Source organism: Terrapene carolina, unplaced genomic scaffold (genome assembly GCF_002925995.2).
Source record: "Terrapene carolina triunguis isolate 2854851 unplaced genomic scaffold, T_m_triunguis-2.0 Scaffold96, whole genome shotgun sequence".
In the NCBI taxonomy this organism is placed as follows: domain Eukaryota; kingdom Metazoa; phylum Chordata; order Testudines; family Emydidae; genus Terrapene; species Terrapene triunguis.
In genome coordinates this window covers 46,336,968-46,359,360 of record NW_020664447.1, presented here as the reverse complement: position 1 = coordinate 46,359,360, position 22,393 = coordinate 46,336,968, and the positions used below count along the sequence as shown (strand labels likewise).

Genomic DNA, 22,393 nt, shown 5'->3' with positions numbered 1-22,393 from the left:
TACCATCACTGGAAGTTGATTCAGGTGCTTAGATATTCATCAGGAAACCTGGATATCCAACGATGCTTGGACGAGGAAGGAGCTGAACCATATATTGGATCATAAAACAGTAAGGTCATATCGGGTGTACACAGAGGTACAGAAGTCCCAGCAAATACTGACCATCATCTCCTTGTGCTAAAATGGCAATTACCCTCTGATTTCAAAAGGAGTGCACCTGTTATGAAACATAGGCACAATGCATCTGTGAACATTCAGCACTTGCTAATAAGTACTCTGTCACAGTATGCAACAAATTTGATGCACTTGGCACTCTCCCAGATGATGCAGAATCAGCTTGGACAATCATAAGCACGGTCATCCAAGAAGTCATAGATGCCATTCCAAAACTGGAATTCTACATGCAACACCTTTGACTAAATTGATCAGACATTTCAAATTTTGCAAAAGAAATCTGAGACCAGACAGTGCCATGACAATGGGGTATTTTTTGAGCAAGAGTAAAAGTGGATCATGAAGCTTATTTTGAGAACTTGGCAAAAGAGGTAGAAGAAGGAATAAGATCTAATAAATTATGATCTGCAAAGTTATTCAATCACTTTGATCCAAAACTGGACTTTGTGCAGGGTTTATGCTGATAAATAAGGCTGATGATAAAACATGCTCAACCCAAGAAGTCGTCCTACAAAGATGGAAAGAATATTATAAGACTGTACTTAACTATCCTGAACAACTCCATGCTCAGATCTGGACAAGTTGGTAGATGAAATCCCTGATTCCGAAACCTCTGCATTGGAAGAGGTCCAGTCTGCCATAAAGAAACTCAGAAGAGAGTGTACTGCTGAACCCAACAGCATAACACCCGAACTTCTCAGGTGCACCATAGAGCCCATAAGTGTAGCATTATTCCAATTTTTTGTCCACGCTTGAACCACAGGGAAGGTACCAATGGAGTGGAAGGAAGGGATCATCATTCCACTTTATCAGGGTAAAGGCCCATGCACTTAGTGCAGCAGCTACAGGCCAATAACTCTGCTTTCTGTTCCTGAAAAAAAAAATGGCTCATCAGTCACTCCTAGCTGGCACTTTTTGGTCATACAGCTCACCTCAAAGATGAAGCCCATTCACTCTGAGCCCTGAAGATTGGACTTGAAGTCAGAAGGGGACAGTGCCACACACGGCCATCCACGATTAACCTGGCTGCACCAGCTCAGTAGTAACCCAGTGAAACTTTTAGACACCTGCAATAAAGCTGTGCGATGTGGCCATGGACATTCAGTTCTATGGACTTATGGGGTTTAAGTGTATTGTTGTTGTTGAGACAGGGTAACCGAGGCAGGTTGGGATATCGTGGATGAGGCTTAGCTCAGTTTTGTATGTTTGATTGTTTAAACCAGTGACTTTCAACCTGGAGTCCACAGCCTATGTCTAAGATTTCCAAAGGGGTTTGCATCTCCATTCAAAATTTACCACAGAAGATGTGGTGGTGGTGGTAAATCTAAACTGTATAAACCTTTTAAAATAATTATTTTTTCCTTCATTAAAAAAATCAATTACACAATATGATACATGTGTCATGGGTGATAATTTACTATGGCCTCCATTCTGAAGTCTCTGGACTCATGAAGAGGAGGTTAGTCTGTATTCCACTGAGGATTATGCACATGGGCCATGCACCCAGGGCCAGGGCTTTTAATGTAGTGGTGTCCATTGGTCCGCATATGCACCCTTGTTCCGCCTCATGGTTTTGACTGAGGCGATAAAGGGTGGGGCGGACCAACTGCACCCTCAGTTCCTTCTCCACCGCAAATCAATCGGATCCACAGCAGAGGGGAAGGAGGGAGGGATTGGAATACAGATAGGGACCACGCATCTCAAAGAACCTCCAATTACAGGTTAAGTAAATTCCTCCTCTTCCTTGAGCGATGTATTCATTGACAAGCGGTATCTAATTAGGAGGAGGGTGAGAGGAAGATGATGGAACCATGGAATGGAGAGCAGCCGCATCAAACGAGGCATCTGTCACACAGTCTTGCACCGGGGCATAATGGGAAGAGAAAGTGTGCACTGAACTCCAAGTGGCCGCCTTATCTATGTCCATGAATGGCATGTCGTGAAGCATGGCCATAGTTGATGCTTGGACTCTTGTGGAATGGGCTTGTACCCCAAGGGGTGGAGACAGTGAAAAATATCCTTGACCACGGAGTCGTGTAGTTCCCATTCGTGGTTGGCCAGGAAATCCTGCTCAGAGCATCTGCTGAGTTCCCAGGAGATAAGCCTCTGACAACAGGATACTGTGTGCGATGCACCATTTCCAGAGCGAACTGCTTCCACACAAAGCAACAGCGACCTGGTGCCCTCTTGTTTGTTTCTGTAGTAAATTATAGTGATGTTGTCCAACATGATGAGAATATGGTGGGAGTGGATGAACAGGAGAAATGCGTGACATGCTCTCCATACTGCCTTAAGTTCTAGGATGTTGATGTGCATCCTGGATTCCCAAATGGTCCAAATCCCTTCCATCATGTGTTCTCACATGTGGGCACCCCATCTGTTAAGTGATATGTCCATAATGATCATCATGCTTAGGGAGGATGGAAGGAAAGGCAATCAGGTGCAAATCTGATCTGGGTCCATCCTTTACCAAAGGGAGAAAAGAACCCTGGGGTGGGGCAGTCATTAGGGTGTTCATGGAGTGGAGCATCGGAGAATGGGCTTTCTGTAGCCACAGTTGTAGACAGCAGAAGCAAAGAAGAGTGAAGGCAGTGACATACGTGCACGCCACCACATAGCCAAGAGGGGAAAGGCAAGTTCTGGCTGGAACAGAAGGACTGGAAGTCACCGAAGCAATCAGTTCTAGCAGGGCCAGGAACCAGTCCTGTGGTAGGTAGGCATATGCAGAGACCGCGTTGATGTACGCCCCGTTGAACTCCAGAGACTGTGTGGGGTCCAACATTGATTTTTCAATGTTTACACTCACCCCCAAGGAGGAGAGGAGTAGAAGCAGCAGGGAAGTCGATGCTCGAGCTCTGTGTCTGGATTACACTGCCAGCAGCTAGTCATTGAGATAAGGGAAGATGAGAACACCTTGATGCCAGAGGTAGTGCTGCCACTATAGAGAAGACCTTGGTGAAGACCCAGGGAGCAGCAGTGAGTCTGAACGGTAGAATCCTGTATTGGAAGTGCCAAGGGCCCACAGTAAACCTCAGAAATCGTCTGTGGGTCAAATGGATATCTACGTGATAGTAAGAGTCTTGCATATCAAGAGCCATAAACCACATGCCTTTTTCTAGCGAGGACGGTATGCTGGCCACAAGTGTGACCATATGGAACTTTGATTTGTGTATGAAGCAGTTGAGATGACAAAGATCTAGGATTAGTCTCTATCCTTTCTTTTTCTTGGGTACCAGGAAGTAGGTGGAATAGAACCCTGTATCTTGAAAGGCTGTGGCATAGGCTCTATTGCCCCTCTCTGTAGGAGGTAGTCCACCTCCAGGGCAAGGATACTGCTGTGAGAGTGGTCCTGGAAGCAGGATCAGGATGGGGGATGTGGATGAGGTAGCATTGTGAACTTGATCATATAGCCATGTTAAATGACACCCAGGACCCACTTGTCCATTGTTATCATGTTCCAGGCTGGTAGAAATAGCACTAGATGACCCCTGAATGGAGTGGAGTGCAAGAACGGTGGGTTGCAATTTGGTTGACGGCTCTCTAGATGCACTCAGAAACATAGCTTATGCAAAGATTGAGTGTGTGGTGTCAAGGACTGTGCTGATGGGCCAGGCAGATGGGGCCATTGCGTGTTTTGATGCTTGTGGGGAGGCTCATAAGACCACTGGTGGAAAAACTGAGGTGCTCTGTATCATTGTGGAGTAGGTGGCCGATAGAATTTGCATTTGGGTGCTGGTGTATAAATGCCCAGAGATCACAGATTGGCTCTAATGTCTTTGAGTGAGAATAGAGAATGTCAGTCTTCTGGTTGAAGAGGTGAGATTCATTGAAGGGGAGTTCCTCAGTTGTGTTCTGTACCTCCCTTGGGAAATCAGAGGAATGTAACCAGGATTCTCTCCTCATGATAATCCCTGTGGCCTTAGTGCACAAAACGTGTCCGCCAAATCTACCATGGCCTGGAGCGTCGTCCTGGCAACCAAGCTGCCTGCCTCTAAAATAGCCTGGAAATAGGCATGGCCCTGCTGGGGAAGCTTGTCCGCAAATTCTGCTAACTGGCCATAATTCAAAAAGCCATGCCTGGCCAGTAATGCCAGGTAATTAGAGATGCGAAACTGAAGGCTGGATGATGAAAAGACCTTACAACCCAGAAGGTCCAGTCTCTTACCCTCGTCAGTCGGAGTGGAATGTGGGTGCTGCTGTCTAGCCCACTCAGTGCCAGCTTGAATAACCAGGGAATTGGGTGAGGGGTGAGAAAATAGAAACTCAGACTCCTTCCCCAGTACAGAGTACATCTTTTCTGCCTCCTTCGGGGTGGGTGCACAAGTTGCCAGGTATGCCAGATGGTGCAGGCCAGTTGGAGAATGGCATCATTGATCAGTAGCACTACTTTGTTCTGATATTGATGCATGCAAAATGTCCAGTAACCGATGCTGGCTGTCCTGCACCTCCTCCAGTGGAATGTGGAGGGCCTCAACCACCCTCCTTAACTCCTGGAACTGGTGGTAGTCATCCATGGGGGGAGGAAGGAGTTGAGGACACTGCCACATCCAGAGACGAGGAGGGGAGCCGCTCCAGATCTGGCAGTACCATTGGAGTCAGGCTGAATGGTGCATCCTCCAACCATGGTTCCAAATGTCTACCCAATGAAGGCCAGAGTGGTGAGGTGGGGGACTCCTTTTGAGCAGATCCAAAAGGTTCTAAAGGCAGATACTGGGGCCAAGACTCCCAGTATGGCCAACCAGGCGGATCTGGCAGTTGCTGTGGTGGTCCCCATGGAGCTGGGTACCAATGGCTCCTGGGTTGAGGGAAGGGAGAATATTGCCACTGGGCCAGCAGAGCCTTTGGATATTTTTGCTGTTGGTATGGGAATGGTGGACCATGTGCACCATCTGAATCTTCCAACACTGAGAAGTCAGATCCTTGTTCAAAAGGCAGAGCCGCCGGAACTGGCAAAACTGAGAATGTCGCAGGGGAGCACTCAGGAACATGACCTGAAGGTGGCAAGTCCAAATCAGGGGACCAGAGTCTCTTTGGAGCCAAATGCACTAGAAGATGCAGGGATTTCATCTCATCTAGGGCAAACAGTTCATGAGGTCCAGGAACCGACTTGAGTCTCCCGGTGTCATTCCACAGACAGAATCAGAGCTGGAACATGGGCAGAAGGCTGCTTCAGAACTGATGATTCCTGTGGTTCCGGCAATACTGATGAAGAGGAGATATGAGACACAGTGACTGGAATCGGCGGGTCTGGCATTCTATGTTACTTCTTGTAGTGCTTGTGGGCCTTGAAACACGCCGTTTCTCCATGGTCAGAACTTGTGGAGGATGCACTGTCTTTCTTGGGCCTTAGCACTGGTATTGGTGGAACTGGACTGGAGCTCCATGGTAGGGGGTACATTCCTCGACTGCTCAGGCTGATGTACAGAGAGGTTGCTCAGCCTTGATCTAACTGCAGGTACTGGCAAGGAAGGAGAGGCAGACACTGCCCCTGAATGTGACATGGGCTTCCCCCAAGAAATAAAAGCAGGGTTGGTGCTGTCACTGATTGAAAACAAGTGAGGGCAGGAAGTGCAGATCTTGAACCTCAGCATCTTCAGCATAATCCAGTATCCAGGTGTGGGTGCTGGGGGTGGACGGCAGGGAAACCACCAAAGCAGTGTCCCAAAGTCCTTAAATCCTAAGAAAACTACTACTAACACCACCAACAACTACTACCAAAAATAACACCCCACAATAAAATGCTAAGTATATACAAGAAATTCTGAAAGTGCATCACAAGAGATGAGAGAAAAGCAGAAGCTCCGACTTGGACCATGAAACATTGAGAAGGAATTGAGGGCGCAGTCGGTCTGCCCCACCCTTTATCACCTCAGTTGAAACCATGAGGCAGAACAAGGGCACATGCATGGACCAATGGACACTACTACTTTTAAAAGCTGTGGATGTATGGCGCATGCACATAACCCTCAGTGGAATACAGGTAGGGACCATCATCACTCAAAGAAGAATATAGTATTCCAAAGGCACTCATGAGTTATGCATATCATTATAATGATCCTTTCCCAGCCACGAGATTAAATGGTGATAGTTAGCAGCCCTACAAGCAAGTAATCCTCTTAGCAATAGTCAAGGTTCCATAGTGGTGAGAAGTCTACGTAAAGAAATAGAAATAAGTCTTAGTGAGGAATAGGCTGAATGTGACAGCATGAAGCAGAAGATGAACTAGTATAACTATTACTATCATCATTATAATAATATGGGGTTCTAAGGACCATCCTCATAGCATTTGGGTGCCATCCTTATTCCTGGGGAGTTATGATTCTTTTGTCCAGTAGTCTCATCAGACAGATCATGATTAATAGCATTTGTATTGTGAAATATAAAAATGCCACATTAATACTCTGCAGCATAAGTGTCTTATCTACAAGACATCTCACAGCATGAAATAAGAGGCCTTGAAAATTTATCTGAAGAAACTTGAAGTAAGAACATCACAGGGTTTTTATGTTACAGCTGCTGCCTCTTATTAGTCTTGCCAGCAAACTATTCACAAAATTCATTACTGCAGCTAGCGTCTATCATTATGATACCTCTGACACATTATGGGAAGGCTCAAAGTTTTGCCTCATTTCTTTCTTCTTCTTGTAACCATCTGTAAGCCCTTGTTTTTTTTTTTTTAAAAGCTAGAATGCTCCAAGGCTGTTCTAAAATTAATAATAATCAATGCCAGCAGCATCTCAACACCCCACAATTCCAAGCCAGTCTATGCCATTGTTTTCCCTCCATCACACGCAAGAAAGCAGACTTCAATTTGGAGCTTTCCAGCAGTTGTTTTAAACAAGAGTAAAAAGCTTTTTAAAATATGAAAATTACCTAAATAGTGTCCTTTTTAATATGTAACACAAGCACCAAAATACCTGATCTATCTACGTCCCCTGAAAACTCTATAGTCAGAGACAGATACATTTTTTTCCAAGCTGATTTGGCTCATTTCTATCAATAACAGGACGTATGCACAGAATAGCCCCCATCACTTGAAAATGTACAGCTCAGTGTTCACCCCTCCTGTTGTCATATGGTTTTGGTATTTTCACTTTTGTATAAGTTTTTTACACTGCCATCGAAGCAAAAAATTAAACACCTAAAAAACCCAAAATATTATTTGTAAGTTCTCACTTGAGCTTCCCTGAGCTGAGGGCCTCTGGGGATAGGGACGGGGAAGAGGGAGAGAGAGAAGAGGAAACAAAGAAGGGAGCCCACATAAAAAGCTTTGGGAGCACACATATAGAAGGCAATCCGATAGAACCACTCTTAAAATCCAAAACAGTTATACATGAAAAACACAACACTAAAATCATAACACTGGATGTGACATATAAAATCAAAATCTAAAGTCAATTAATTACCAGGGGAAAGAGCTGGGTTTCTTACATGTACTTAGTTGGAAAACTAATTCTACTTTTTCTCGTTATTATACTGACACCAAAAAAGGAACACACATAAGAGCACCCATTTTCATTCACTTTTAGAAAATATATGAGAAAATTTCCATGTAAATAAGTTATATCAAGAGTTTTGTAACTCTCACCTTGTTGAATATCCCTCATTTCCAGGTGCAAACTGGATATCAAAATTCCTACAGTTTGAGATCGCTTTCCATCCAGCAGTTTGATAATCTGGAATTATAAAACAAAATGCTATTGTCAAAATTACCAATCTACAAAAGCTTTCGTTATTAAAGAAGAGCTAGAAATGCTAATTTGTGAGTTAAACTGAATGCTGCTCAACCCTTTTTATTATTTAAATGTGGTATAAAGCTATGACTATCTCAATCTTCTCCTGGCCTTCTGTAGCCATGTATATAGGTGACAAGACATCAGCTTCTTCAAATTATTTAAACTTTTCAGTTCAAAAGGGACCACAAAGCTTGGACTTCAAATAACAGTAGTAAATACAACCCAGCTCCAAAATGTAATTCATACCAGCGCCAGTAAGGAAAGATCATCCTTTATTTGTAGGATACTGTCTACCAGTAAGAGAAACTCACATCAGAACTTTATTCAAGAAATGCATGTTCTTTCCACTTACCCCCATCAGGAGAATGTGGTGCAGGAGTGTGAGATATTCTAAGTAGGGCTGTTGATTAATTGCAGTTAACTCATGCAATTAACTCAAAAAAATTAATCACTGTTAAAAAATTAATGGTGATTAATTGCAGTTTTAATTGCACTGTTAAACAATAGAATACCAATTGAAATGTATTAAATAAATGTTTTTCTACATTTTCATATATACTGTATTCTGTGTTGTAACTGAAATCAAAGTGTATATTATTTTTTATTACAAATATTTGCACTGTAAAAATGATAAACAAAAGAAATAGTATTTTTCAATTCACCTCATACAAGTACTGTAGTGCAATCTCTTTGTCGTGAAAGTGCAACTTACAAATGTAGATTTGTTTTTGTTACATAACTGCACTCAAAACCAAAAAACTGTAAAACTTCAGAGCCTACAAGTCCACTCAGTCCTACTTCTTGTTCAACCAATCGCTAAGACAAACAAGCTTTTTTACATTTACAGGAGATAATGCTGCCCTCTTCTTATTTACAATATTACCAGTAAGTGAGAACAGGCATGTGGATGGCATTTTTGTAGGTGGCATTGCAAGATATTTATGTGCCAGATATGATAAACATTCGTTTGCCCCTTCATGAGTTGGCCACCATTCCAGAGGACATGCTTCCATGCTGATGACGCTCATTAAAAAAATAATGTGTTAATTAAATTTGTGACTGAACTCCTTGGGGGAGAATTGTATGTCGCCTGCTCTGTTTTACCCGCATTCTGCCATATATTTCATGTTATAGCAGTCTCGGATGATGACCCAGCACAAGTTGCTCATTTTAAGAACACTTTTGCTGCAGATTTCACAAAAGGCAAAGAAGGTACTAATGTGAGATTTCTAAGGATAGCTACAGCACTTGACCCAAGGTTTAAGAATATGAAGTGTCTTTCAAAATCTGAGAGAGACAAGCTGTGGAGCATGCTTTCAGAAGTCTTAAAAGAGCAACACTCTGATGTGGAAACTACAGAACCCGAACCACCAAAAAAGAAAATCAATCTTCTGGTGGTGGTATCTGACTCAGATAATGAAAATGAATATGCGTCAGTCTGCACTGCTTTGGATTGTTATTGAGCAGAACCCGTCATCAACATGGACGCATGTCCCCTGGAATGGTGGTTGAAGCATGAAAGGACATATGAATCTTTAGCGCATCTGGCATGTAAATATCTTGCAACGCCGGCTACAACAGTGCCATGAGAACGCCTGTTCTCACTTTCAGGTGACATTGTAAACAAGAAGTGGGAAAGTATTATCTCCTGCAAATGTAAACAAACTTGTTTGAGCGATTGGCTGAACAAGAAGTAGGACTGAGTGGACTTGCAGACTCTAAAATTTTTATTAAGGGTATGGAATGGCTTCCATATGAGGAGAGATTAATAAAACTGGGACTTTTCAGCTTGGAAAAAAGACAACTAAGGGGGGATATGATAGAGGTCTATAACATCGTGATTGGTGTCGAGAAAGTAAATAAGGAAGTGTTATTTACTCCTTCTCATAACACAAGAACTAGGGGTCACCAAGTGAAATTAATAGGCAACAGGTTTAAAACAAACAAAAGGACGTATTTCTTCACACAACGCACAGTCAACCTGTGGAACTCTTTGCCAGAGGATGTTGTGAAGGCCAAGACTGTAAGAAGGTTCAAAAAACAACTAGATAAGTTCATAGAGGATAGGTTCATCAATGGCTGTTAGCCAGGATGGTGTCCCTAGTCTCTGTTTGCCAGAAGCTGGGAATGGGAGACAGGGAATGGATCACTTGGTGATAACCTGTTCTGTTCATTCCCTCTGGGGCACCTGGCATTGGTTACTGTCAGAAGACAGGATACTGGGCTATATGGACCTTTGGTATGACCATTCTTATGTTTTGTACATAATTCTACATTTGTAAATTCAACTTTCATGATAAAGAGATTGCACTACAGTACTTGTATTAGGTGAATTGAAAAATACTATTTATTTTGTTTTTTTCAGTGCAAATACTTGTAATCAAAAATAAATATAAAGTGAGCATTGTACACTTTGTATTCTGTGTTGTAACTGAAATCAATATATTTGAAAATGTAGAAAACATCCAAACACATTTAAATAAAAGGTATTCTATTATTATTTAACAGTGCAATTAATTGCGATTAATTTTTTTAATCACTTGACAGCCCTAATTCTGAGTATGTCTCAAAGCCCTCAGGTGACCTGATAATTTTAATTTCACTACAACCCATCCTCAAGTCCTCACTTCCCAACACATGGTCTTCTTGATCAAAGAAAGCTGATGGCTTTTCCTATGGCTCCCTCTCAACACAGCCCCTAAAACACTCAGAGATTGCTGAAAAGTTCTTCTTTCCAGTGATGACTGAGCATCTGTCACCAAAGCCCAGGAGGAGTGAAGGACTTTGACCATCTTTTGAATATTAGATCATACATGTTAGTGCTCTGTGTTGAGCCCAAACTATTTTTGTGTGTATGTGGGGGGGAGAGAAGCTAGCACATTAAAATGAACAAAAGATCCATATTCTGGTATGTATTACCTCAGAGCGGGGATAGGTACATACATAAAATTCTGAAAGGTGAACCTTCAAAGTTTTGGAGGTTTAGTTCAGCTGATGGCACAGATAGACCTGAGATGCAAAATTAGGATTTGAAGCCAAACTTGACCCAAGTTTTGCGATGTTTGTATCTGTGGTTTGGTTTGTACCATTAGAGAGATATGATAGGAAACAAGTCACAAAATTCAGATCCAGAGATGAACTTCCTCAAAATTCAGGAGGCATTTCATATCCAGGGTCTTGGCTCAGGACCATCTCTCGTTAATTAATTTGAAAATTCAAACACTTCACCAAAATCAGCCTCTCTTCAATCTAGATTTCAACAAGACTGGAAACTTGCACAAATAAATGCTTAATAGAGGTTTCCAGCACAATATGTCTGGGAAAATACTGTGAGAAACTGAATTTTAATCCCACCAACAGAGGCATTCAAATATAAATCAAAACAAACAGTTAAACTTTTCCAACCCCCAAAATCATGATATAAGTTTTGTTATCCTAATAATATATTTTAGTGACTCTCACAATAATGAAAACTGCAGAGTACGATATGGTTTTAAAAACCTCATACTAATTCATACAATTGTTTACTGCAATACTCCTATCTTAGGGGCCCATTCAGGGAATTTAGCAGAGCAGCCACTCAGCCAATCACAAATATAAAAGTGAAATGGGAGTTGGGAAACATGGTAGAGAGTGAAAGACTAGTGACATTTTTGTCTGAATAAATGCAGAGTTAATTATTATTTATCAAGTGTTAAAAGTGTGCCAGACACTTCACAAACAAATAACAATATATGGTGCCTTCAACAAGGATCTTACAAGCTACTTATGACCATGCAGTAGAGACCCACCACACAATTTAATGAATGCTAGTTATGCTACATACAGCATATTTTATGCCAGCTCTACAAATAAAACATATCCTGAAGGTCTTTATACACTATATTTATGATACCGTATGTTAGCTATTAAAATTAATTACGGTAACTTTGTATCCTTATTCTATATGTTTTGTTCGAACAAGACAGAATCCATGTTCTGAATTTCCCAAATATACAAACATACAAAATGACTTGGCTACAAGTCACTGTATATGAATACTTTGCATACATCCCCTCCTGTAAAATGTGATTCTTTGTAAATGTTAGAAAGTACCCAGGATATGATGATCATTTTTGAAGCTGTACATGAGTCTGCTGAACTAGGTAGCACAGTAACTTCTAACAGGGATAATTATAGGCTTGACTAGTATGCAATTTGTATTGCATTCACTGACCTCAAGGCTGACCCTGTTCAGGGTCAAATTCATATGTTGTCATAAACCCCATTAGACATGCCTAGTTTGAGGCAAAACCTTTCCAGACTATACCTCATACAGATAATATGACATTTAAAACTAATACATTAGGGTACTTCAGAAAAGTGTTGATATACTCTCCAGATATGATCAAATTAGTTCATGTGGCTAATTTTTCTTCTTGTAACTTTTGTAAAAAAATTGCAAATAATTTTAATGGTACATTTAAAAAAAAATAGAGATTCCTATTGTTTCTAAAAATCTGTATGGAAATAAGTACACATGGTCACAATTACTATAGATCAGACTAGACCCAGACTACTTGAAATAACTTCAGCCAAACCAAACCTGTGTGACTAACGACTAATATTTTATTCATTAGATAGCAAAAATGGTAACAATAAGACAGTAGAATAGCTCAAGTAGGACATATAAAATGTATTAAAAATACAGTTGTAATGCTATGTAATTGCATAAGGAATTTTGTTGTCAGAATTTGGAACCAATGAAGAATTAGGGACCTTTTGCAACAACCAGATGCAATCAATATTAGAAATAGGGAATATATTTTCTGTGGCATCTCCTTTGCCTCAAATTATGGTCAGTTTCAGGAGGGTGCTGGCAGCAGAGTATAAACTGTATTTGAGAATTTTATATAGAAAACAGATGTAAGGAGGACACATCACTTCTCCAACTTATTAAAAAGCACAAGGTAATGAAATAGAACTTTGCAAAGGCACCATTGCTGTATTTAATCTATGTTTGTTAAAGATGACCTGGCATGAATCACCTCTCAGCAGTCTGTGTCTCCTGACTGTGGCTGGCAATGACAGGTAAGCAGCTTACTTCCTAGCTGTTAGCTGATGCTGTTCTGCCAGCTGGCAGAGTCTGTCTAAGACTGGACATGGCAGCCAACAGTCTGTCTCTCCTCTAGTGAATAAACACATCACTGAAATAGATGCATCATCTTCTGGCTCAATGACAAAACGTGAATGCTGCTGCTGTCTTATTTAGTCTATTTTCTGGTCCATAACATAATTTGCCCTAAGTGGCCAGGGGCGGCTCTATGTTTTTTGCCGCCCCAAGCACGGCAGTCAGGCAGCTTTCAGTGGCATGCCTGCAGGCGGTCTGCGGTCACGCGGCTTCGGTAGCGTTTCTACGGGTGATCTACCGGTCCCGCGGCTTCGGTGTACCCGCCGCAGAATTGCCAGCGAAACTGCGGGACCGGCAGGCATGCCGCCGAAGGCAGCCTGACTGCTGCCCTCACAGTGACCGGCAGGCCACCCCCTGCGGCTTGCCGCCCCAGGTACACGCTTGCTGCGCTGGTGCCTGGAGCTGCCCCTGTAAGTGGCTTCTACTCACTGGCCATTTAAAAAATATTATTAGGCTACTTGATTTGATGCAAAGCATTCTTTGTATGTCTCTCTAATATCTACCATCTACTGTAAAAGTAGATATGTATTCATGCTTGAATACATTTAGCTAAATTATTCTGACATCCCCACTAACGGGTGTTTCTTTAATGCAACCAGAAATACATCCCATTAAATGCTGCATGACAAACTTCATTGTTCTGTCAAATTTTGTCCCGGACACTTTGTGGTACATAAAACTGCAAAGATTAATGACAGGTTTCAGAGTAGCAGCCGTGTTAGTCTGTATCCACAAAAAGAACAGGAGTACTTGTGGCACCTTAGAGACTAACAAATTTATTTGAGCTTTTGTGGGCTATTGCTCAAATAAATTTGTTAGTCTCTAAGGTGCCACAAGTACTCCTGTTCTTTTTGCAAAGATTAAGTTTACTTAAGCAATTAAAGGCGAAGTCCTTCCCTATACTGGTGGACAGGTTCTTTCCATGACACTCAAATGTGTTGGGAGAAACTATCGCTAACATGCTGTCCTGCAGATCACAATGTCCAACACTCATACCCAGTCATTTAGCTTGTATATTGCAATTATCCCCAAGCATTTGTTAGGAGCCTACTGAAACCCAGCTCAGAGTTACAGCTAAGTATACTCCACAATGCCATCAAACCCCTCCCCCCCATATGTGCTCATGGGATTTCTGTAGGATATAAAGCATCAGCCACAATCTCTTCTCCCTCTGCTCAAAGTAAGGCAGGATTTATCCCTATTTGAATAATACATTTCAATCAAAATTATGAGAAGCCATTTTGTTTTTATATTTTGATCTATATTTTTAAGTGCTTCAGGAGGCATTTAACTTTAAATTAAACACAATAGGGGAAAATCTCCTGTTATTCTTTTAAAAACACACTTTAAATAGACAAGCAATAGACATGGTACTTGCTTGATATAGTATAGAGAGGTGGGTGGGGTAATATCTTTTATTGGACCAACTTCTGTTGGTAAAAGAGAAAAGCTTTTGAGCTACACAGAACTTTTCTTCATAGTAGATGAGGAATGAGATGGATATGCATTTATCTCCATTGCTCTATTATCAAATTTGTAAAAGTACCAAAAATTAACGGTTCCAATCTATGCTAAAGGGTATATCCTACAACCTACCTGAGTGTATAACTTGGTGGTAACCAAAGGAATGCACTCTTCTCCCCACTGTACAATGGATGGAGAGAAAGGAAGAGTGGCTGGGAGGAACATTCACCAGAATTCTTCTGCTCAAACACTGTTTATTACCTCTATGTAGAAAGTTGAAGATGACCCTTGTGTTTCAAACCTGTGAAGCAGACAACTATTTCTGCAATATCTGCCTTTCTTGCAGAACCACAAAATGAAGTAATCATAATTTCTCATTTAATAGATAAAAAATTTGCTGACAGATATATCCTTTAAACTTAAATAATGCTCTTCATTCAAAATATTGACACATGTTAAATGAGAACATATGTTAATAATTACTTGAAGCCAGTTATCGATAATAGACAACAGAAAGTTGTTATCCTCACTGTCATTCTGTGTCTTTGATATGATAATCATTGCACTGAGGGACCAAAGATGATTGATGGACCTTCATTTAGATCATACACGTGACACAAATTACCTGACATTTACCCATTTTCTTTGTAAGATGAAGGAACAGTGGCATCAGGTACTTCCTGCCATACTGTTCCTTGAACTAGTATAGAAAATACTAGCTTCTATAAGGATGACTATCTTCCTGGTAAATCCTCAGAAATATAGGGAAGACAAACACATACTTTAAAATATATCTAGCCTTAGTAACGTTAAGCTATAAAGAATGCATACACTGTACATTACACTGAAGCACTTGTCTTCTAAAACACGTCTCTTTCAGGCGACATGGCATTGTAGTTTGATGCTTGCTGAGCCTATTTTTTATTGCATCTCAAAATCAGTTTCCTAGTTCTATCTTCCTTCTAGCTTCCCTCTGACTTTACAGCTGAAATCAAGTATAGGGCAACAAGTCTGGGCTGTGCAACTCCCACAAGGTGGGGGGTGGGGTGGCTTCAAAGCAATGTATCAGTTTGCAAACTGCATGGATTAGGTCTGTTAAGAGGCAGACAAAGGCCAATGACAGTTTGGTGTGAGGGGAGAACTAGGATCTTGCAGTATATAAAGTTTTAGGTGCTTAAATCCAACATATGAAAGAGTCTATGCAAGGCTTGCTAGTCCTATAAGAGCATTTTGGGAGATTGCAGGTGTGGCAGATATCTCTGAGGAGTTGTAAGCCTGGCATATATCTATGAAGTCTAGAATTTCCAAAGGAACCTAAAGAAGATAGGGTTCAAATACCATTAAAATTCAGCGGAAATTGGTGTTTTTTTTAAATTACAGTTGAAGTCTTTTCAGTATTATAGACATTAACTTTTATATACTCAATTCTTTTCAGTGCATAAACACTTATGCACTTAAAAGTTTATGTGCGGAACCTGTTCATAGTGCAAAAACTTGTCTACACACCAAACATTATGGCTGAAGTCTTTTTATACTTTCAGTATAACCTAATATTTCTTTTAAAAATAATAAAATTTCCAGACAAATAACTGTGTCAACATAATATTAACAGAGATAGGTAATAGAGAATGGCTACAAAAGCTACATGCAAAGAATGTTATAACTAAACGTTAAGCCTTACAAAATATGGAAACAATCAGAGAAGGCAATGTTGATAAACGGTAAAATTTTCAAAAATACCCAAATTCCTTTTTCAAATCTGATTTAACCATTTCCGAGGTTAAATCCCACCAATTTTCAATGACACTTAGGATCCTAAGTCCCTTTTGAAAGTGGGACCTAGATGATTTTGAATATTTTACTTTAAGATTGTAGAACCCTTACAGTGAATACATTCACTTTATCTCCCCCCAACAACCTTATCTTTGACTCACAAGACATGCTTATCAAAAACACCACATCCTTTTGAATTATACAAACACTTCTAAAATACTTAACATATCTTCAAACTAGGTATGAGCTGGGAGAAAATGTTTAGATCCAAATACTTATCCCAAACTTCCCAACTTCTTGATTTTTGTCCAAGCATTTACAGTGTGACAAAGCTGAGGACTTTGGATCTGGATTAGGATGTAAAATCCTACCTCCCAATGCACCAAAGTTCAGGATCTTTCAGATGAAGAGTGTGACTTCAAGTACTTTTCTTCCTTTCAACCCATACATTATCAGTAAATTTAACAAATCAGAACTGCCTTGCTGAAGTTATAAACAATGCATTTTAAGGTGTATTCTATATAGATATTACATACTGTTTTGTATCTAATTACACAAAAATGATGTTAAAAGTACCTTATTATGGTTGCAAAGTCAAGCACTCAAAAGTTAGGAAGTGCCTCCTTGGGCATATGCAATATGATAGTCTTTAATTACATGAGCACATACTATTGTTCCACAGGAACCTTGACTCATTCAGTGCACAGAATGGACAGTGCTCACATAATGGGCAACTATTCAATATACAGTAACTCCTCACTTAAAGTCATCCCAGTTAACGTTGTTTAGTTGTTACGTTGCTGATCAATTAGGGAACATGCTTGTTTAAAGTTGTGTAATGCTCCCTTCTAACGTCGTTTGGCAGCCGCCTGCTTTGTCTACTGCTTGCAGGAAGAGCAGCCCATTGCAGCTAGCTGGTGGGGGCTTGGAACCAGGGTGGACTGGCAGCCCCCCTATCAATCAGCTCCCCGCTTCCCTGAGTTCCCTGTGCAGCAGCTAGCGGCCCAGCAGGCTAGCAATTGCAGCTGTCCCTCTCCCCACTGCCACGTGCTGCTCCTGCCCTCTGCCTTGGAGCTGCTCCCCGAGACTCCTGCTTGCTGTGTGGGGGGGGGAAGGGAAGGAAAAGGAGGGCTAATGTCAGGGTGTCTCCCTACCCCCTGCTCCTGCACCCCGTGTACCCCATCTCCCATAGAGCAGGGGGGACACACCAGGGCTCAGGACGGAGGGAGCTTGCAGCAGCTGCAGTCTCAGCAAGCTGATCTAATTAACAAGGCAGTGTACTTAAAGGGGAAATGCGCATATCTCCCTCCATTCCTGCTGCCTTGTAGAGTGAGAGAGTTAACCCTTGAGGGCTCAGCCAATTGCTAGTTCATCATTTAGCAGTAAGGGAAATATCCCACCCTCTGACTCCTCCACCTCAACCAAGCTTCACAATCATCATCACTGTGTACCGGTATTAAATTGTTTGTTTAAAACTTATACTGTGTCTGTGAACATTATATAATATAGTCTTTTGTCTGGTGAAAAAAATTTCCCTGGAACCTAACCCCCTCATTTACATTAATTCTCATGGGGAAATTGGATTCGCTTAACATCGTTTCGCTTAAAGTCGCATTTTTCAGGAACATAACTACAATGTTAAGTGAGGAGTTACTGTATTGGTTTCTCCTTGTTATTCAGTATGTGGCCTCATGCCTTATTTACTGTACACTATTCAAATCCTGCTTTGAAGACAGAACTATTAATTTCCTCATAGGCTTTTCTATGGTACTCCTCACTATGGTATCTGAGTGCATCCCAAACATTAATTAATTTATATTCACAACATCCCTGTAAGGTTAGTGTGGCACTCTGTAGCTCAAAGCATCACCCTTGAACCCCCATATTCACCCTTGTCATATAATTATGATATGTTTTGTACAAAGTATGCCTTGTGAGGTATCATTTTGAAAGTCTTGATCTGGTGAACATTAATATCCTGTTGGATTATATGTGATATCATTGTATCTGAAGTTATGAAGATTTGCTATGTGTGTGTTACTGAAATATGTTGTGAAGTTGGGAACAGCCACAACCAGCCTATCAGATACAACCACGGATTAGCCAGATGCGCTGATGGCCCATTAAAGTGTATCCACATTCCCAATGACCATCCCAGAAAACTTCTCAGAAAGAGCAAGTAGACAAAGTAGACCTCCACTTCACAAGCATACATCTTTCCAGCAAGCTGAAAGAAACAATAAAGAGGGAAAGTAACATCATGACTTGGCCTCACTTCCCGACAACTCAACACCTCGAAACACATCAGGAGGACAAAGATTTTGAACTGGGGAGGGTGGTCCTGGGCTGGTGGAGAGTTCCAGCCTGTGTATTGAAGTTCTGTGACCTGTTTGTACCGTCTATTAGTGTGAGACATGGCTTGATTCAAATCCTGGTTAGTTTATAGAACTCAGACTCCGAATTTATTTTATTTCTTAGATAACCAACTTGATCTCGATGCTTACTACTTATAATCACCTATTCTGAAAATGGTCCTGACAGACAGTAAAACGTAGGAATCTTTTGTCGGATGGGTGAATTGCTATATGGAAATATGCATCCTGAAGGTTGAGGGCTGAGAACCAATCCCCTTGGGCTAGTATCAGAATTATTGCTGCAGGTGTCACTGTTCTGAATTTTTGTGCCTTCACAAAGATGTTGAGTAGCCTTAAATTTAGGATGAGTCTCCAACCACTGTTATTTTTTTTTTGGAACCAGGAAATACCTGGAATAAAACACTTTCCCTCTGTGATGCATGGGAACCGATTGTATAGTACTCAAGAGTAAAAGAGAGTCTATTTCCTGTCATATCTGGTTCTCATGAGAGCAGTCCCTGAAGAGGGGCAGGGTAGAGGGGATGGCGGCTGGAAGAGAAGTGAAGTGGATGGAGTATCCTACAGAGACTGTAGGGGGGAGGGATAGCTCAGTGGTTTGAGCATTGGCCTGCTAAACCCAGAGTTGTGAGTTCAATCCTTGAGGGGGCCATTTAGGGATCTGGGGCACACACACAAAAAAAAAGTCAGGGACAGTACTTGGTCCTGCTAGTGAAGGCAGGGCACTGGACTTGACCTTTCAAGGTCCCTTCCAGCTCTATGAGATAGGTATATCTCCATATATTTATTTATGACTATTGAGGCAGCCATGAAGAATGCTGTTGTGTCAGCTGCATCAAGAGATGCCTAGAGGGAAGTTCATGCAACTGGCTTTTCCTCATCCTGGATGTCCTGGAACTGAGATCTGCATTCATGACAGAGCTTGTTCACGAATTCTGATAGCTTTCAGTAATTGAAAAAGTTACACTTGGACATTAAAGGATGGTAGTTTGCTATCTGCAGTGCCAAGCTAGCTAAAAAAAACCCAGCTTCCTTCCAAAGGGGTCTAAGTCCCTTAGCATCTCTGTTTGGTGGGGTGAAGTTGCGCTGATGTAGCAGACTTTGTTCTGTACCCACCTGAACCACCAGGGAAATGGGGTTAAGGTGGGAACATAAAAATTATGCTGCCCTGGAGGGGAACAAATAAATGTTTCTCAGCCCTCTTTGGGGTCAGGGCACAGGACACAGGTGTTCACTAGACCAATCTGGCAGGTTCCATGATGGCCGCATTAATCAGGAGTACCACTTTAGATCGAGCCAAAGCCTGGAGTATGTCTAGAACCTTGAGGGTGGAATTCTGGACAGTCTCCTTAGGAATCTGGAGAATGTCTTCAATTCTGAAAATTGTCTGGTGATGAGGGAGAAGACAGTGATACTGCCTCATCTGGAAAGGGTGAGGAGAGTATTGCTGGTGGATTCATCAATGCTAGTTGATATTCCTTCATCAACTGCTCCTGATGAGACTGTGGGTATGTCTACACTATCTACTATCCATCTAGTGTAGACACGATAAATCGATCCCCGATCACTCTGCCATCGACTCCTGTACTCCACTGCAGCAAGAGGCGGAAGCGGAGTTGACGGGGGAGTGGCAGCAGTTGACCCCGCACCGCGAGGTAAGTTGACCTAAGATATGTCGACTTCAGCTACGCTATTCTCGTAGCTGAACTTGCGTATCTTAGGTCCATTCCCCCGCTCCCCAAGTGTAGACCAGGCCTGTGCTTCTTCACTCAGTGATGACCATTTTGGGGAGTAGAACTCAGGGTCCTCATAACTCAACTGCCCAGAAGTATTAACCCTGGGGCTCCAATAAGGTCAATGCAATGGAGGGAAATGGAGATGGCCCCCATGTTGGCTACCATTGGTCTCCGGGCCAGAACTGCTGCTGATGAGGAAAGGGAGATTGAGTGGATCTGAAAGGCCAGTCTGGACTGATAATTGTAATTGGAGTGACCATCAGCACTGGCTTGTGTTTGTCTGATGAATAGGCTTCCTCATGTTCTATCCATGGGACCAGGGTACTGTGGGATCTGATTATATCAGATAAAAGGTAGGAGCAGGTGGGTGGGAAAGAGACTGAAGTTGAGCCTCCAGTTCCCAGCTAGGCTCCCGTACCAGCAACTGTTGGGTCGACAGAGTGGGACCTCCCACAAGAGTGGGATTCTGCAAAAATCAGGGATTCCAGGTCCAAATAGATAGCCAAGTCCCCCAAGACAGCACACGGAGGACCAGCCTTAGATGAACTGCCGAGTCTCCTGGGCTTTGTCAGGACTGTCTGTCCTGTTTTAGAGGTGGAAGGTCTGTGTATAGGCAGTACTATCAGAGCAGGGGGAGAATGATCCCTTATGTCCTTATGAGGCTAGGGCATTGGTGGGTGGTCTATCCAGGCACAGATTCAGGACACTGTGAGCTCCTGGTACCATCAATGTCTTCTTTGTACAGTCTCTGGCTGCATCCATTCCGGGCACGGAGTCTCTGGCAGTGCCAGAGGAAGGGGAGAAGCGGACGTTTTGGAAAAGGAACTGGGGGTGGGGTGGTCAGTCCATGACATGTTTTATGCTATCAGATGGAAGCATAAGGAGGCATGGAACAATGGACCTTGCCATAGAATAATTTCCAGTCCCAGGCGCATGGAGGGCACATATGCGCCCATAGTGAATAACCACAGAGACCAGCACTCAAAGAAGTTTGGTTTAACTGACTTGCCCAGCATTACACAGGAACTCTGTGGCAGAGGAAGAGATAGAATCCAGTTCTTTAGGGTGACATTCAACTGTCTTAACAATGAGACTGTCTCCTCTCTCCCATCTCATTCATTACACATCTTCCAACTTTTGCAACAAAAGAGGCAGAGGTCCTACAGATAACTGCTCTCTTCACTACACAACTCTGATTCATTCCCAGAACAAGGTGGGAAGAATAACATGTGATCATATCATTAAAGACTGTTTCATAAAACATACATGGAAGGGAGCTAAATGAATGGCTTTGGCTTTTGAGAAACAAACAAAATAAATGTTCAAAAAATTTCAAAAAATTCAATATTTTAAATAAAAAAAAAACTTTAGACTGACTTTTTTTGCTAAAATGTTTTCAGTTTCAGTCAAAATGGTATTTTAAATTGAAAAATGTTTCAAGATTTTTTTTTTACCAGTTCTACTGGTTTGCTATTGTTTTTGCAAAAAATCAAGGCCAATTTAATCTGTAAATTCATCAATAACTATCCATATCTACTTGTACCTGAATCAATTAAATAACATCACTGAAAAACCTACAAATTCCCCCTTTTTCTTATTCTGGATCTTCTTTCTCTTCACAGAGGTCTCCAATCAATCATACAATTCTGAACATTTAAAATTTTTACTTAAATTACATGTTAATTATGCATTTAAAATAATCTTCTAAATACTCCAAACACAAAACACACACCACCCTGTAATCCACAGCCCTAGCAACAATGCATCTTGTTCTAGATGATTTTATTGTTCATGAGCACTTGAAAAAAGAATTACGGAGGTAACACAAGGAATCAATTAAAAAGATGAAAACATCTTTGAGATCAACTCATCAGCTTCTGCAGTGAAGACTCAGAATCAATCTTTCCTGAAGTCTGTATAAAAGTTTATTTTTAACCAGAATATTAGGTGCTGTACTCTATGATACTG

The 22,393-nt window shown here is 41.6% G+C and overlaps 1 protein-coding gene across 1 annotated transcript in view; it reads right to left on the bottom strand.

Annotated features, from left to right (window-relative positions):
* The window catches only part of FMN1 (formin 1), a 338,092-nt gene that overhangs the window by 133,214 nt on the left and 182,485 nt on the right, over positions 1 to 22,393 (bottom strand). The window contains exon 8 of the mRNA XM_026651453.2: positions 7,763 to 7,850. Coding sequence (XP_026507238.1) covers positions 7,763 to 7,850 — 88 coding nt within the window. The remainder of the gene's footprint in view (positions 1 to 7,762; positions 7,851 to 22,393) is intronic.